General features: G+C 41.8%; 1 protein-coding gene across 1 annotated transcript in view; it reads right to left on the reverse strand.

Moving 5' to 3' along the window:
- LOC138638114 (probable cation-transporting ATPase 13A4) overlaps positions 1–18,106 on the reverse strand; it is a 385,556-nt gene that overhangs the window by 233,423 nt on the left and 134,027 nt on the right. Inside the window, exons 9-10 of the mRNA XM_069727134.1 lie at positions 2,535–2,666; positions 1,005–1,175 (exon numbers count right to left, since the gene is read on the reverse strand). Coding sequence (XP_069583235.1) covers positions 1,005–1,175; positions 2,535–2,666 — 303 coding nt within the window. The remainder of the gene's footprint in view (positions 1–1,004; positions 1,176–2,534; positions 2,667–18,106) is intronic.

The raw sequence follows: 18,106 nt of genomic DNA on the forward strand, positions 1-18,106 counted from the left end.
AACATGGATAAGTCCCTAAAAAAATAAATGTTGTAAATTTCTTTGAAAAAATGAAAAATTGCTGCTACATTTTTAAACCTCCTAAAATGCTAACAAAATAAAATAACATTTTACAAATGGTGCTGATGTAAAGCAGACATGTGGGAAATGTTATTTATTAATGGTTTGCTGTTGTATGACTATCTGGATTAAAGGGATAATCATTCAAATTTAGAAAATTGCTAATTTTTTAACATTTTTCTCAAATTTTTTATATTTTTTATAAATAAACACAAAAAATATTGAACTAAATTTACCATTATCATAAAGTATAATGTGTCACGAAAAAACAGTCTCAAAATCACTGGGATTTGTTGAAGCGTTGCAGAGTTATTACCACATAAAGTGACACTGGTCAGATTTCAAAAATTTGGCTCGGTCACTAAGGGGTTAAAGAACATTTATCCTATTTATTCTATCTATCTATCTATCTATCTATCTCGCTGTATATAATATTGCTTTATTGCTTTAAATTATAGAATTACTGTATGTAAAACCTAAGGTTAAAAGAGGTTTGCATAAGGATTGCATATGCATGCCATACGTATGCTATATGAGAAAAATGGCATTATACTTTGCATAACACTTGCATGACACTTGTCCAACTTTTTAGGATCAAGATTGGAGTGATTTTATTTATGCAGATGAGTGCGAACCCTCAAAGAGAAACTACAAGAGCATCTCACACTCTACAGATCTCAGTTTATGCATACGTAAAATAGTTTGCCCAATTATTTTAAAGGAAGCTGTATAATTCCTCCCTGTGTCATTCCTTCCATTTTCCCTGTGGTGGCATAGTAGATTAATTGAACATCTGCTCCCAAATTCTATCATAGATTATAGATGACTGCTGGGGTTAACTTTTAACACCACCCTATTAATCTATCGTAGTGATTGTTAAAAATATATAACCTCTGTTGGCAGCTGTTAAACAATATACATATGTGACAAGCAAAAACACCCACCAGTCTGTAGGACCACAGCTTTTACAAGATCTTGACTGTTTCTTTTGGTCTGGATGACCTCAGTTCCACAAAAAAGAACATGCTTTTTGTAGTCATCACCACAGTGTGCCATCCAAGGAATGGAATTGTCAATATTTGGGAGTGGTGTCTTCGTCACAGGGACACTTTCACCTTGAAATTAAATTTAAAGGAATATTTTTTAAGTTATATGTAAATTAATTTTCTTGCTCCTGTGTATAAATATACAACAGTTTCACATACTTGCACATTAGAGACAAATACAAAGTGAATAAAAGTAAATCAATGCAAAACACATTTACACCTTTCATTTCAACAAATATCATTGGATCACTTGTAAAAAATGAAGCTAAAGTGGGGTAACTAAGAAATGAAGTCTGATTTTTTCTGCTCCTCTCAAATTTCTTTGAAGTAATAGCAGTGGGTCAGCACACCTTATGGTGCCCCATAAAAAGCCCTAAGAAATGTAAACTATATAGTGAAGCTGAAACCACGCTTGAGCGGTTTCAGCTTCACTATCATCATTGTTTACATTATACAACAGTTTTGGCACCTATCTGTCTTGATTCCAGCTGCTGAGGGTAAAGGTACCGTCACACTAGACGATATCGCTAGCGATCCGTGACGTTGCAGCGTCCTCGCTAGCGATATCGTCCAGTGTGACAGGCAGCAGCGATCAGGCCCCTGCTGTGCTGTCGCTGGTCGGGGAAGTAAGTGCAGAACTTTATTTGGTCGCTGGACTGCCCGCAGACATCGCTGAATCGGCGTGTGTGACACCGATTCAGCGATGTCTTCACTGGTAACCAGGGTAAACATCGGGTAACTAAGCGCAGGGCCGCGCTTAGTAACCCGATGTTTACCCTGGTTACCATCCTAAAAGTAAAAAAACCAAACACTACATACTTACCTACAGCTATCTGTCCCCGGCGCTGTGCTCTGCACTCCTCCTGTACTGGCTGTGAGCGTCGGTCAGCCGGAAAGCAGAGCGGTGACATCACCGCTCTGCTTTCCGGCCGCTGTGCTCACAGTCAGTACAGGAGGAGTGCAGAGCACAGCGCTGGAGGACAGACGGCTGTAGGTAAGTATGTAGTGTTTGTTTTTTTTACTTTTAGGATGGTAACCAGGGTAAACATCGGGTTACTAAGCGCGGCCCTGCGCTTAGTTACCCGATGTTTACCCTGGTTACCGGCATCGTTGGTTGCTGGAGAGCGGTCTGTGTGACAGCTCTCCAGCGACCAAACAGCGATGCTGCAGCGATCCGGATCGTTGTCGGTATCGCTGCAGCGTCGCTAAGTGTGACGGTACCTTTACATTGAGGAGATAGCGCTTGTGTGTTTTTCCTGTAAACTGTATAGTGTAAAAAGACATCTTAAACCCCAAACGTCAACAATCTTGGCTCAACTGTCCAGAAATATACCCTTACAAAAACTTAAAGGAATTACTGTGTAAAATCTCAACAATCAAATATCAGATCATTTAAAAAAAATGGAGACAATAATGAAATATCCATACCAGTTAACATTGCTTCATTGACAGTACACCCTCCACTGATTAAAATGGCATCACATGGCAAGAAAAGTTTGTTTCCTTCCAAAACAATGACATCACCTGGAACCAAGGACTGAGATTGTACTTCTGTAAGGTCTAGTAAAAATAAACACAACAATAAATACATAAAACAAATATTTTTAGGAAAAAGGGTAAGCAATATTTAAGAGTGGTTTTATAAATTGTGTAAAAGCAACAAATTCTAACTATAAATTTTCCTATTTGAACCGTTTTCCATGCCACAGCATGGTGACCACTGAAACTGCAGTCTGTTTTATGTCATGTACTGTATATAGAGATTGAAGGAAGTTGTTGTGAATCAACTCAGTTGAATTTTCTGAAATTCGCAGGTCACAGCACATTTGAACAATTTGCAACTTGATTCACATGTTAAAAATCCCGGTGCCATTTCACACATTGCTGATGATGGCATCACCCAGATAATCAAGATTCATAAGACTCTTCATGAATCAGGAGTGTCGGACACCTCTCGGACACCTCTCGCCACATATCCTACTTCAGAACTGCTGTAGTAAGATTTGTGGTATAGTAAATGCTGCCTCTCATTATGAGTTTGATGACCAGCGGTCACCACACCCCTGTCCCGCCTCAGCTCGACATATTTTGTTGGAGCTGGGAGTAACTGGCATGAAGACAGCAAAAGTTACGAAATTTAAAGGGACACTCACCTGAATTTGGAGGGAACAATCTTCAGCCATAGAGGCGGGGTTTTCGGGTGTTTTGATTCACCCTTTCCTTACCCGCTGGCTGCATGCTGGCTGCAATATTGGATTGAAGTTCATTCTCTGTCCTCCGTAGTACACGCCTGCGCAAGGTAATCTTGCCTTGCGCAGGCGTGTGCTACGGAGGACAGAGAATGAACTTCAATCCAATATTTCGGCCAGCATGCAGCCAGCGGGTAAGGAAAGGGTGAATCAAACACCCGAAAACCCGCCTCTATGGCTGAAGATTGTTCCCTCCAAATTCAGGTGACAGTGTCCCTTTAAGTGCAGCTTTTGAACTTCTAAATTTTACAACTTTGATGTATCAGGCCCATTGTGTGCACATGCACTAAAAGATGAGAATAAGGGAAATCAGTAGACTTTTATTGGTTTTGACAGGTTGTGGGTAAAAGGTCAGGATAGCCTAAATGAAAGCATAGTGTACTACTGCAGTTCTAAAGAACATACAAATTATGAATATTAGTCTCTGGAATTTGTTGGTACACTGTCCTCCTTGGCGTGTTGGATTAGATTAGCTTATCAAAAACTCAAAAGACACATTACTACACCAGATCTAGACATTACACTGTGCAGGTCTGTTTTAGCACAACTGTTTACATTTGCCAACTGGAGACAAGTAGACACCATACATACCTTTACTTTGGATGAGCTGCTGTATTAGGCATTTTAGCTGTCACGTGCATCTTACCAAGCATTTCTGACTCACTTCGCAAGGTTTTTAAACTTTTTTGTAAAATTTATAATTGTGTCCAATGGTACACAAAAAATAAATCTTGGCAATAGACATAGCAGTGTTAGCGGGAAAGAACACATACTACAGCTAAAATAATCAGAGTCACTAACAATAGAAACAACAGTGGCACTGCTGGCACTAGCAATAGTAGTAGCAGTAGCATATAGATAACAATTGCCCTCCTTTGCCTCTGGCAAGCCCATCAGTGGGAATGAAGTAAATGAAGTATAGGGAGAGTGATATGCAGTGGGAAAAAAGTATTTAGTCAACAACCAATTGTGCAAGTTCTCCAAAATGAAAATATGAGAGAGGACTGTAATTGACATCATAGGTAGACAACAACTATGAGATTCAAAATGAGAAACCAAATCCAGAAAATCACCTTGTCTGATTTGTGAAGATTTATTTTGCTCATTATAATAAATAATAATAATAATTTTATTTATATAGCGCCAACATATTCCGCAGCGCTTTACAAATTATAGAGGGGACTTGTACAGACAATAAACATTACATCATAACAGAAATACAGTTCAAAACAGATACCAGGAGGAGTGAGGGCCCTGCTCGCAAGCTTACAAACTATGGGATGGTGGAAAATAAGTATTTGGTCACCTATAAACAAGCAAAATTTCTGTCTCTCACAAACCTGTAACTTCTTCTTTAAGAGGCTACTCTGTCCTTCACTCATTACCTGTAGTAATAGCACCTGTTTGAACTTGTTATCAATGAAAAGTTTTATCAATGAAAATGGAAGATAGTAACATAGTAACACAGTAACATAGTTAGTAAGGCCAAAAAAAGACATTTGTCCATCCTGTTCAGCCTATATTCTATCATAATAAATACCCAGATCTACGTCCTTCTACAGAACCTAATAATTGTATGTTACAATATTGTTCTGCTCCAGGAAGACATTCAGGCCTCTCTTGAACCCCTCGACTGAGTTCGCCATCACCACCTCCTCAGGCAAGCAATTCCAGATTCTCACTGCCCTAACAGTAAAGAATCCTCTTCTATGTTGGTGGAAAAACCTTTTCTCCTCCAGACGCAAAGAATGCCCCCTTGTGCCCATCACCTTCCTTGGTATAAACAGATCCTCAGCGAGATATTTGTATTGTCCCCTTATATACTTATACATGGTTATTAGATCGCCCCTCAGTCGTCTTTTTTCTAGACTAAATAATCCTAATTTCGCTAATCTATCTGGGTATTGTAGTTCTCCCATCCCCTTTATTAATTTTGTTGCCCTCCTTTGTACTCTCTCTAGTTCCATTATATCCTTCCTGAGCACCGGTGCCCAAAACTGGACACAGTACTCCATGTGCGGTCTAACTAGGGATTTGTACAGAGGCAGTATAATGCTCTAATCATGTGTATCCAGACCTCTTTTAATGCACCCCATGATCCTGTTTGCCTTGGCAGCTGCTGCCTGGCACTGGCTGCTCCAGGTAAGTTTATCATTAACTAGGATCCCCAAGTCCTTCTCCCTGTCAGATTTACCCAGTGGTTTCCCGTTCAGTGTGTAATGGTGATATTGATTCCTTCTTCCCATGTGTATAACCTTACATTTATCATTGTTAAACCTCATCTGCCACCTTTCAGCCCAAGTTTCCAACTTATCCAGATCCATCTGTAGCAGAATATTATCTTCTCTTGTATTAACTGCTTTACATAGTTTTGTATCATCTGCAAATATCGATATTTTACTGTGTAAACCTTCTACCAGATCATTAATGAATATGCTGAAGAGAACAGGTCCCAATACTGACCCCTGCGGTACCCCACTGGTCACAGCAACCCAGTTAGAGACTATACCATTTATAACCACCCTCTGCTTTCTATCACTAAGCCAGTTACTAACCCATTTACACACATTTTCCCCCAGACCAAGCATTCTCATTTTGTGTACCAACCTCTTGTGCGGCACGGTATCAAACGCTTTGGAAAAATCGTGGTCCAGCCTATAGCTTACCTCTTCATAACAACTGATTAGATTGGTTTGACAGGAGCTACGTCCCTCAGAAACCCTTCAAATATTTTACCAACAATAGAGGTTAGACTTACTGGCCTATAATTTCCAGGTTCACTTTTAGAGCCCTTTTTGAATATTGGCACCACATTTGCTATGCGCCAGTCCTGCGGAACAGACCCCGTCGCTATAGAGTCCCTAAAAATAAGAATTAATGGTTTATCTATTACATTACTTAGTTCTCTTAGTACTCGTGGCTGTATGCCATCCGGACCCGGAGATTTATCTATTTTAATCTTATTTAGCCGGTTTCGCACCTCTTCTTGGGTTAGATTGGTGACCCTTAATATAGGGTTTTCATTGTTTCTTGGGATTTCACCTAGCATTTCATTTTCCACCGTGAATACCATGGAGAAGAAGGTGTTTAATATGTTAGCTTTTTCCTCGTCATCTACAACCATTCTTTCCTCACTATTTTTTAAGGGGCCTACATTTTCAGTTTTTATTCTTTTACTATTGATATAGTTGAAGAACAGTTTGGTATTAGTTTTACTCTCCTTAGCAATGTGCTTCTCTGTTTCCTTTTTGGCAGCTTTAATTAGTTTTTTAGATAAAGTATTTTTCTCCCTATAGTTTTTTAGAGCTTCAATGGTGCCATCCTGCTTTAGTAGTGCAAATGCTTTCTTTTTACTGTTAATTGCCTGTCTTACTTCTTTGTTTAGCCACATTGGGTTTTTCCTATTTCTAGTCCTTTTATTCCCACAAGGTATAAACCGCTTACAGTGCCTATTTAGGATGTTTTTAAACATTTTCCATTTATTATCTGTATTCTTATTTCTGAGGATATTGTCCCAGTCTACCAGATTAAGGGCATCTCTAAGCTGGTCAAACTTTGCCTTCCTAAAGTTCAGTGTTTTTGTGACTCCCTGACAAGTCCCCCTAGTGAAAGACAGGTGAAAATGTACAATATTGTGGTCGCTATTTCCTAGGTGCCCGACCACCTGCAGATTTGTTATTCTGTCAGGTCTATTAGATAGTATTAGGTCTAAAAGCGCTGCTCCTCTGGTTGGATTCTGCACCAATTGTGAAAGATAATTTTTCTTGGTTATTAGCAGAAACCTGTTGCCTTTATGGGTTTCAAAGGTTTCTGTTTCCCAGTTAATATCCGGGTAGTTAAAGTCCCCATAACCAGGACCTCATGATGGGTTGCAGCTTCATCTATCTGCTTTAGAAGTAGACTTTCCATGGTTTCTGTTATATTTGGGGGTTTGTAAAAGACCCCAATGAGAATTTTGTTACCATTTTTCCCTCCATGAATTTCGACCCATATGGACTCGACATCCTCATTCCCTTCGCTAATATCCTCCCTTAAAGTGGACTTTAGACAAGACTTTACATAGAGACAAACCCCTCCTCCTCTCCGATTTTTACGATCCTTTCTAAACAGACTGTAACCCTGTAAGTTAACTGCCCAGTCATAGCTTTCATCTAACCATGTCTCGGTTATTCCCACTATGTCAAAGTTACCTGTACATATTTCGGCTTCTAGTTCTTCCATCTTGTTTGTCAGGCTTCTGGCGTTTGCGAGCATGCAGTTTAGAGGATTTTGTTTTGTTCCAATCTCCTCGCTGTGGATTGTTTTAGAAATGTTCTTACCTCCCTTCTGAGTATGTTTTCCTGGGTCTTCTTTGTTTGAGTCTAATGTTTTTCTTCCCATCCCCTCTTCTTCTAGTTTAATGCCCTCCTGATGAGTGTAGCGAGTCTTCTGGCGAATGTGTGCTTCCCAGGTTTGTTGAGGTGTAGTCCGTCTCTGGCGAGGAGTCCATCGTACAAGTAATTCACACTTGATTCCGTCCAGGTCCAGGAATCCGAATCCTTGTTGTCTGCACCATCGTCTTAGCCAGTTGTTCGCATCAAGGATCCTGTTCCATCTCCTGGTGCCATGCCCGTCTACTGGAAGGATAGAAGAAAAAACTACCTGTGCATCCAGTTCCTTTACTTTCTTCCCCAACTCTTCAAAGTCCTTGCAGATTGTCGGTAGGTCCTTCCTTGCCATGTCATTGGTGCCAACATGTATCAGAAGAAATGGGTGGACGTCCTTGGAGCTGAAGAGCTTTAGTATCCTATCGGTCACATCCTTGATCATCGCACCTGGAAGGCAGCATACGTCTCTTGCGGTTATGTCCGGTCTGCAGATGGCTGCTTCTGTGCCTCTCAGTAGTGAGTCTCCCACCACCACTACTCTTCGTTGCTTCTTGGCTGTACTTTTTGCTGTCACTTGTTGCTGTGTGCCCTTTTCTTTTTTGCTGGTATTGCTTCATCCTTAGGTGTGCCACCTTCATCCTCTACAAAGATTTGATATCGGTTCTTCAGTTGTGTGGTTGGTGATTTCTCCATGGTCTTCTTGCTTCTTTTGGTCACATGCTTCCACTCATCTGCTTTTGGAGGTTCTCTGACACTTTTTTCACCTTCTGTGACCAGTAGAGATGCTTCTGTTCTGTCTAGGAAGTCTTCATTCTCTTTGATGAGTTTCAAAGTTGCTATTCTTTCTTCCAGACCCCGCACCTTTTCTTCTAAAAGGGCCACTAGTCTACACTTCTGACAGGTGAAATTGGATTCTTCTTCTGGTCGATCTGTGAACATGTAGCACATGCTGCAGCTCACCATGTAGGTTGTCACATCTGCCATGTTGCTCCTAGATCCTGCTGTCTTGCTGTGTGTTTTCCTTCTTGTGTAATCTACTCAGCCAAGCTTTCTTGCAATAATGTCCTACAGGCAATAATTCGTGCGCTGGTTTGGTGATGCTTTCCAAGCAGCTGTTCCCGGCTGTACCCAACGATCTTCTTGTTGAGGGAGACTCTTTGCTTTTCCCAGAAGGCACCTGGAATATGCAAATTATCCTCCTCAAGCTTGAATCCTTGGTTTGGTGATGCTTTCCAAGCAGCTGGTCCCGGCTGTACCCAACGATCTTCTTGTTGAGAGAGACTCTTCGCTTTTCCCAGAAGGCACCTGGAATATGCAAATTATCCTCCTCAAGCTTGAATCCCTGGTTTGGTGATGCTTTCCAAGCAGCTGGTCCCGGCTGTACCCAACGATCTTCTTGTTAAGGGAGACTCTTCGCTTTTCCCAGAAGGCACCTGGAATATGCAAATTATCCTCCTCAAGCTTGAATCCCTGGTTTGGTGATGCTTTCCAAGCAGCTGGTCCCGGCTGTACCCAACGATCTTCTTGTTGAGGGAGACTCTTCGCTTTTCCCAGAAGGCACCAGGAATATGCAAATTATCCTCCTCAAGCTTGAATCCCTGGTTTGGTGATGCTTTCCAAGCAGCTGGTCCCGGCTGTACCCAACGATCTTCTTGTTGAGGGAGACTGTTCGCTTTTCCCAGAAGGCACCTGGAATATGCAAATTATCCTCCTCAAGCTTGAATCCCTGGTTTGGTGATGCTTTCAAAGCAGCTGGTCCCGGCTGTACCCAACGATCTTCTTGTTTAGGGAGACTCTTCGCTTTTCCCAGAAGGTACCTGGAATATGCAAATTATCCTCCTCAAGCTTGAATCCCTGGTTTGGTGATGCTTTCCAAGCAGCTGGTCCCGGCTGTACCCAACGATCTTCTTGTTGAGGGAGACTCTTCGCTTTTCCCAGAAGGCACCAGGAATATGCAAATTATCCTCCTCAAGCTTGAATCCCTGGTTTGGTGATGCTTTCCAAGCAGCTGGTCCCGGCTGTACCCAACGATCTTCTTGTTGAGGGATATACTAAATATACTAGACCACTGATAATCTCCCTCGATCTGGGGCTCCACATGAGATCTCACCCCGTAGGGTCAAAATGAGCACAAGAACGATGAGCAAAAATCCAAGAACCACACAGGGGACCTACTGAATGACCTGCATAGAGCTGAGACAACTCTAACAAAGGCTACCATCAGTAACACACTATGCCGCCAGGGACTCAGATCCTGCATTGCCAGACGTGTCCCCCTGCTTAAGCCAGTTCATGTCCGGGCCTGTCTGAAGCTTGCTAGAGAGCACTTGGATTATCCCGAAGAGTATTCAGAGAATGTAATATGGTCTGATGAAACCAAAGTAGAACTGTTTGGTAGAAACAAAACTCATCGTGTTTGGAGGAGACAGAATGCTAAGTTTCATCCAAAAAACACCATACCGACTGTGAAGCATGGGGGTGGTAACATCATGCTTTGGGGATGTTTCTCTGCAAAGGGACCAGGACTACTGATCAGTGTACATGAAAGAATTAATGGGCCATGTTTCGTGAGATTTTGAGTGCAAACCTCCTTCCATTGGCAAAAGGGACCAGGACTACTGATCAGTGTACATGAAAGAATTAATCGGACCATGTTTCATGAGATTTTGAGTGCAAACCTCCTTCCTTTAGCAGGGGCATTAAAGATGAAATGTGGATGGGTCTTTCATCATGATAATGATCCCAAGCACATTGCCAGGGACGAAGGAGTGGCTTGGTAAGAAGCATATGAAGGTCCTGGAGTGGCTTAGCCAGTCTCCAGATCCCAATCCCATAGAAAACCTTTGGAGGAAGTTGAAAGTCCGTGTTGCCCAGGAACAGGCCCAAAACATCACTGCTCTAAACATCACTGCTCTAACATCACTGCATGGAAGAATGGGCCAACATATCACCAACAGTGTGTGCTAATCAACTGAAGACTTACATATAAAAAATACTGAGATGAATTATTGTTAATGACCAAATACTTATTTTCCACCATAATTTCCAAAATAAATCTTGCCAAATCGGACAAAGTGATTTTCTGGATTTGTTTTCTAATTTTGACTTTCATGGTTGTGGTCTACCTATGATGTCAATTACAGGCCTCTCTCATCTTTTTAAGTGGGAGAACTTGCACAATTGGTCGGTGACTAAATACTTTTTCTCCCACTGTATAAGTTATATCATACATCTTAGTCACAACAGGATGATGTTACCTCTAACAACAACACTGTCAGTTTGAGTCAGTGTTCTGTACAGTCCACCTCCTCCACCCCCTGAATACCTAATCTTTCTCAAAGTAGAATTTAAATTCCATTGATTTGAACTCTGTTTATTTAACCCATCAAGGTATATATTTCAGAAGAAAAACTTATTCCTGATGATTTCAAAGAGATGGAGGACACGATTCTAATGCCAAGCTGTGTTGATGGCGTTCTGAGCTAAATTGGTAGGGGCACTGCAAGTGATATGACCACTCTTAACCAGACCAAATCATAACAAGCTAGGGGTATTTTCCACTTAGGAACAACTGTTGCCCAGTCATGGATAATGCTGTCGATGAATGGGAAGAAAATTGTGGTGCAGGGAAATTGATGTCCCAAGATTATGATGGTGGTGGAGTCACCACTAAAAAGAAGAGCCGATGTCTATCCAGCAAATACTCTGGAAAGAAAACTGCTTCTTCTGCTATCAATTTGGGAGTAAATGATGTTGTGAATGATGTTGGTGTAGGAAGGTGAACAGTGCTTGACAGTTCTATCGATGGTTATGGTGATGGCAATTTGTATGTCCGGACATCTCAGGTGTATAAATTAATTTCATCATTGCTGGAATAATAACCTTTTACATTGAGAAGGCTGTGCTGTTGTAAAATATAAAGCCTAAGTCCTGGGTGACATTTGAAATATTGCTGTTCCCTATTGGTAGTGGGTATGGGGGAATATTTATTGCAGACGCTGTGGAGGCAGCATATAAGAGTCGTCTAACCACTAAAAAAAAAAACACAGTCATGCATCTTTGCAAAACATTGAATCAAATGGAAGGGTCATAAAATATATGTAAGGTCCATGGCTTTAACTGCTGCTGTCAATGGTGCAATTGGAGACAATGTAAATTCAAATTATTCAATGAATTATTGTGTGCAATTATTTGCAAAATATAGTACAGCATCTATTGTATTGAACTTGGACATGTTCGAGTCCAGTTTCTACCCAAACAGACTAGAGTATGCATTTTCTTGGGCACATAAAACTGACAACAATATGGAGAGAGATGAAGAAGAGTATGGAATGCAGTAAATGGGGAGGATAATAGAGATGATCACAATGTGAATAAGGCGGAGAGCTTGAGATTTTCTGGTCAGTTTGCTTTCTGCATTTGCGTAGGTGATAACATTTCATTTTCTGATGGAGAGATCTAATCCCTAGTCAATGTATACCAGGATGACTCCCAGGCCCTACATTTCATTTTGCTACATTTTGTAAAAAACGCTACCTGGAAAAATGTGTTCTTATCTCTAAAATATTATGTGGGCACTTCAACCGTTCTTCTGTGGCAAAGAACAGCTGCCAGGATTTGCAGCAATAGAGCAGTATGACTGGCTAAGGTCCCTTTCACACATCCGTTTTTCGCCATCAGGCGCAATCCGGCGAATTGAGAAAAAAACGGATCCGGCGAACGATGCCGCCGGATCCATATTTTTCCCATAGACTTGTATTATTATTATTATTTTTAATATTATTGTTATTTATTTATATAGCACCATGGTGCTGTACATGAGAAAGGGGTTACATACAGAGTTATAGATATCGTTTACAGTAAACAAGTTTACAATGACAGACTGGTACAGAGGGGAGAGGACCCTGTCCTTGCAGACTTACATTCTATGGATGTATTATCGCTGGATTGCCCTGGATGGCCTTCTGTTTTGTGCCAGATCCGGTAAAACTTCCTGATCTGGTGGCCGGACAAAACGTACAGATGAACGTTTTTGTGTCCAGCAAAAAACCGGACAGCGCCTGATCCAGACGGATTCTGGCGACGGATTCTGTTTTTCCAATCTTCACATGCCCAGAAATGAAATTTTCCATTCCGGGTCTCTCTCTCTCTTATCAGTTTCTTCACTCATTTTGCCGGATCCAGCAATCCGTCCTGCCGCCGGATAATGCCTGATGGCAAGGGACTGATGTGTGAAAGTAGCCTAATTTGTGAAATTGCCGCTGCGTATGCTGTATACAACATCAAACAGAGGATGAGGATGGTCTGTCAGACAATTTTATGCTTCATATAAACTGGAACCTGAGTTACTTTGAAATCTGGTATTGTGAATTGATGAGGGCCACATGTCTCTTACTGAGGTTTTTGAAAGGAGCTACAAAATTCTTTGCTTTCCATGATTCAAATTGTTGTTATCAGTGTACAATAAAAGGCAATACATTTTTCCCCAAAAAATTCATTGTCTTCCAGGGTTAAAATTTTTGGTATTTTTCAGCATTTTCATATTTTTACTGAAATGAATATTTTGGCTTCAAAATCTGATGTGAATTCCCTGGGTAGCATCCTACGAAGACTGGCCCCCTGTAGGTACAAGATGCAAAAATTGTTATAAAAAATTATGGGGCTTCTATGACTCCTAATTTTCTTTAGGCCCCTAGATCTGTGCTTCACCATCATATTTTGTGTGTATGAATTTTTCATCAATCTATACTGGGATGACTTCCACTGGAAGGACCCTGTGCAGAACTGGACAGCTGAGCATGAATGAGCATAGATAGCAAAATGTATTAAAAAAATGATTGGGCTTTGATGACTCCCAAATTTGTTTCAGTCTCAACTTTTTCCTTATTTTTAGTGAAATACCTATTTTCAGTTAATTGGAACATTGCTCTTAGAACAACATTTAAATTTCACACAAATGGTAAGCAAAAAGATAAAAAAATTCTTTGTTAAGTGTATTCACAGGCAAGATCAACATCCTGTTCGAAACTCTGACAAGTTCATCTGGGGATGTTTTTCCCACATCAAGTTACTTCTGTCGCCGGTGCAGGTGTGTTCTTCAGGTGTCTAGATCTTTGGTGGGGGTTGATCTTGAGATTTTACGACTTGTCTTCTGTGTCCGGGTACTGGTCCAGGGAGATATTTAGCTCATTGCATAGCTTTCGAATTTCTGCTGAAGGTCTGGCTTGTAATCCTTTATCTTCAGTAATAATCTGGACCCCGAATGGGAATAGCCATCGTTATTGTAGTTTTTCTGGAGAACGGCTTCAGTAAATGGCTTAAGTAGTAGTCATTTCTTCAGTGTAATTGCTGAGAGGTCTTGGAATAGTTTGAGATGCGAACCTTCACATTTGATGTCCTGCACTTCTCGTGCGTGTTTTAGTACCAAATCTTTGGCGAGAAAGTCTAAGAATCTGCACAGTACATCCTGAGGCGGGTCACCTTGTTTCGGTTTAGTGCGAAGTGCCCTATGAATTCTTATTATTTCAATACCTTGAGGGTCTTGTTCCAATAGAAGTGAATGGTTTATCTCAATTGCAGCACTATTTAAAGCGACAAAGGCAACAGACTCCTTTTATCTGAATGTTATTCCTGCGTTCCCGATTTACATGGTCCTCTAGTGTGGAGTGGACAAATTGTATTTGTTCCTCCTGGGCTTTGATGCAGGATAGGATAGCATTGGAGCGTTCCGCATAGGTGGATTGTGCACTTTCTAGATTCTCCAGTCTATGACCTTGTTGAGATATTTCTTGTTTAATATGTAGTAATTCTTTTCCGATGGGTTCTAAGGCCTTGGATAAGATTCGCTAAATGAAGCAATGTGTCGCAGGTTGGTCTTTGCCGGTAGAGCCCATATCAGTCGCTCTCCATATCTTTGTCCGTTTCTCCTTCTTGTGCTGAATTGGATGGATAGTTTGTTTTAATAGCACTTGGGGTTGTATGGCTTTTTTAAGGATTTGTCCAGGTCTGATTGCTTGGCTAGATTGTTAGTTTTGGTTGATCTGGGCGTCTTAACCCCGGAATTAACCATTGTGCGGTATGTTGGATTGAGTATAAATACTTCTAGTACCTTCCCTAACTAGCAAGAGCGCTTACTAGTAAATCATATTACGAGAGTTCTGCCTTGGGTCACCAGGAATGCAATTCAAGTTTAGGAAGAGAGGATAATAGTATAGAGGAAGAAACAGGTCCTTCTGGTGGCCACTAGGTGTCAGCGTATCACCACTAGACTGTAACAATGCAATTGTTGTTCTCTTGCAGTGGTTTAAGTTGTTTCACAGTGGCTCGCTGTGTTCTCCTATATAATGGGAGAGAGAAGAAAGAGCCCTGGAATGACATTTGAGGACTATTATGTTTTGTCCACTTATTATGATATTGTCTGATGTGCGAGGAGATTCAGAGCGTGCACCAGATGTCTGTGAGGTTTTTCTATAATGGTGCTGAGAAGCGAGACCATTAGCACAAAATAGGATGGTCTATTAGGGCTTTATGCACAGGGGTATTGGGTATGAGGCAGCAGGGATAACTGGGAGGTTATACAGGTCCTTCTCAAAAAATTAGCATATAGCGTTAAATTTCATTATTTACCATAATGTAATGATTACAATTAAACTTTCATATATTATAGATTCATTATCCACCAACTGAAATTTGTCAGGTCTTTTATTGTTTTAATACTGATGATTTTGGCATACAACTCCTGATAACCCAAAAAACCTGTCTCAATAAATTAGCATATCAAGAAAAGGTTCTCTAAACGACCTATTACCCTAATCTTCTGAATCAACTAATTAACTCTAAACACATGCAAAAGATACCTGAGGCTTTTATAAACTCCCTGCCTGGTTCATTACTCAAAACCCCCATCATGGGTAAGACTAGCGACCTGACAGATGTCAAGAAGGCCATCATTGACACCCTCAAGCAAGAGGGTAAGACCCAGAAAGAAATTTCTCAACAAATAGGCTGTTCCCAGAGTGCTGTATCAAGGCACCTCAATGGTAAGTCTGTTGGAAGGAAACAATGTGGCAGAAAACGCTGTACAACGAGAAGAGGAGACCGGACCCTGAGGAAGATTGTGGAGAAGGACCGATTCCAGACCTTGGGGAACCTGAGGAAGCAGTGGACTGAGTCTGGTGTGGAAACATCCAGAGCCACCGTGCACAGGCGTGTGCAGGAAATGGGCTACAGGTGCCGCATTCCCCAGGTAAAGCCACTTTTGAGCTACAGAGAAGCAGCACTGGACTGTTGCTAAGTGGTCCCAAGTACTTTTTTCTGATGAAAGCAAATTTTGCATGTCATTCGGAAATCAAGGTGCCAGAGTCTGGAGGAAGACTGGGGAGAAGGAAATGCCAAAATGCCTGAAGTCCAGTGTCAAGTACCCACAGTCAGTGATGGTGTGGGGTGCCATGTCAGCTGCTGGTGTTGGTCCACTGTGTTTCATCAAGGGCAGGGTCAATGCAGCTAGCTATCAGGAGATTTTGGAGCACTTCATGCTTCCATCGGCTGAAATGCTTTATGGAGATGAAGATTTCATTTTTCAGCACGACCTGGCACCTGCTCACAGTGCCAAAACCACTGGTAAATGGTTTACTGACCATGGTATTACTGTGCTCAATTGGCCTGTCAACTCTCCTGACCTGAACCCCATAGAGAATCTGTGGGATATTGTGAAGAGAAAGTTGAGAGACGCAAGACCCAACACTCTGGATGAGCTTAAGGCCGCTATTGAAGCATCCTGGGCCTCCATAACATCTCAGCAGTGTCACAGGCTGATTGCCTCCATGCCACGCCGCATTGAAGCAGTCATTTCTGCCAAAGGATTCCCGACCAAGTATTGAGTGCATAACTGAACATTATTATTTGTTGGTTTTTTTGTTTGTTATTAAAAAACACTTTTATTTGATTGGATGGGTGAAATATGCTAATTTATTGAGACAGGTTTTTTGGCTTATCAGGAGTTGTATGCCAAAATCATCAGTATTAAAACAATAAAAGACCTGACAAATTTCAGTTGGTGGATAATGAATCTATAATATATGAAAGTTTAATTGTAATCATTACATTATGGTAAATAATGAAATTTAACACTATATGCTAATTTTTTGAGAAGGACCTGTATTGCGTCAGGAAAGAAAAAGCAACGGAGATCAGCTCACCTCCTCTCAGTCCCAGCGCACGGATCATGCAGTGCTGCAAATAGTTTGAAGGAAAAACAGAAGTCCAGCGTGGGTGATGTCCATTTTCGTTAAAAGCACATAAATCCAAAGTCCATCTTCATATCCATAGACACAAAAACGGGTGATTCATACCAGTGACGGTCACAGGCTTAAAGTGCATTAAAATCAAATGCGTTTCAACGGTCGTGCCGCCTTACTCATTGTGATAAAAATAAAATGAAAGAGGGCTGCCATATGGGACTAGGCCCATTAGGTTACACCCCCTGATCTTGCAGACAACAGAAACAGGGCAACACCTGCAGGTAATTAATGAGTTTAGCCTGAAATTTGCATGTACAAACAGGGCCGTATTTGCCATTAGGCACTGGAGGGCACGTGCCTGGGGCAGCAGCATGCTGGGGGGGCGGCACCCGAGCAAGGTGTTTTTTTTTTTTTTAAATTTTAGTACGGGTTCTTAGTCTGGGGTCGGCCCGCCCACCCACCTACCTCGGCCCGCCCACCCACCTACCTCGGCTCGCCTACCCACCCACCTCGGCTCAGTCTGTCTTCAGAGCGGAGATGTTGCAGGACGAGTCATGTGACCTGCCTGTGTCACGTGGTTCCTCAACACCTTGCAGGAGCTGCTCCGGTTCACTGCAGATGCAGCCAGGCTCCCTGGTCTGCCGAGTGACCTCCAGCAGGTCAGTGCTGTGTGTCTGGTCTGACTCCTCAGTCCACTGCAGCTAGTGTGGGGGAAGGAAGGCGGACTGCACAACTTATTTTACTTATTAGAATGGGAGGCAGACTTTGTGCTGGGAGTTTTAGAAGCTACAGGTGGGATATGCAGCCCCCAGTCTCTGGGGCAGGGGTTACTTACTAGCTTATAGCTGTGCAGCTTGAGTTGAACTACAGGTCCCAGCACACACTGCAGAGCCGCAGCTTAGTGGATGGTGCAAATCGGCTCCGTGCATTAGAAGTCTAGTGAGAAGCTAATGTTCTTACTAAATGTAACACAGAATTACTGCACAATGTGACTGATCTCCAGGTGTCAAGACTTGTGCAAAATTGTTACTAGGAGACCGGACAGCGGCGGCATCAGTATGGATGTAACAGAGCAGAGGCGGCATCATTATGGAAGCAGCAGAGCAGAGGCGGCATCAGTATGGAAGCAGCAGAGAAGCGGCATC

This window comes from Ranitomeya imitator, chromosome 5 (assembly GCF_032444005.1).
Source record: "Ranitomeya imitator isolate aRanImi1 chromosome 5, aRanImi1.pri, whole genome shotgun sequence".
NCBI classification, from domain to species: Eukaryota; Metazoa; Chordata; class Amphibia; order Anura; family Dendrobatidae; genus Ranitomeya; species Ranitomeya imitator.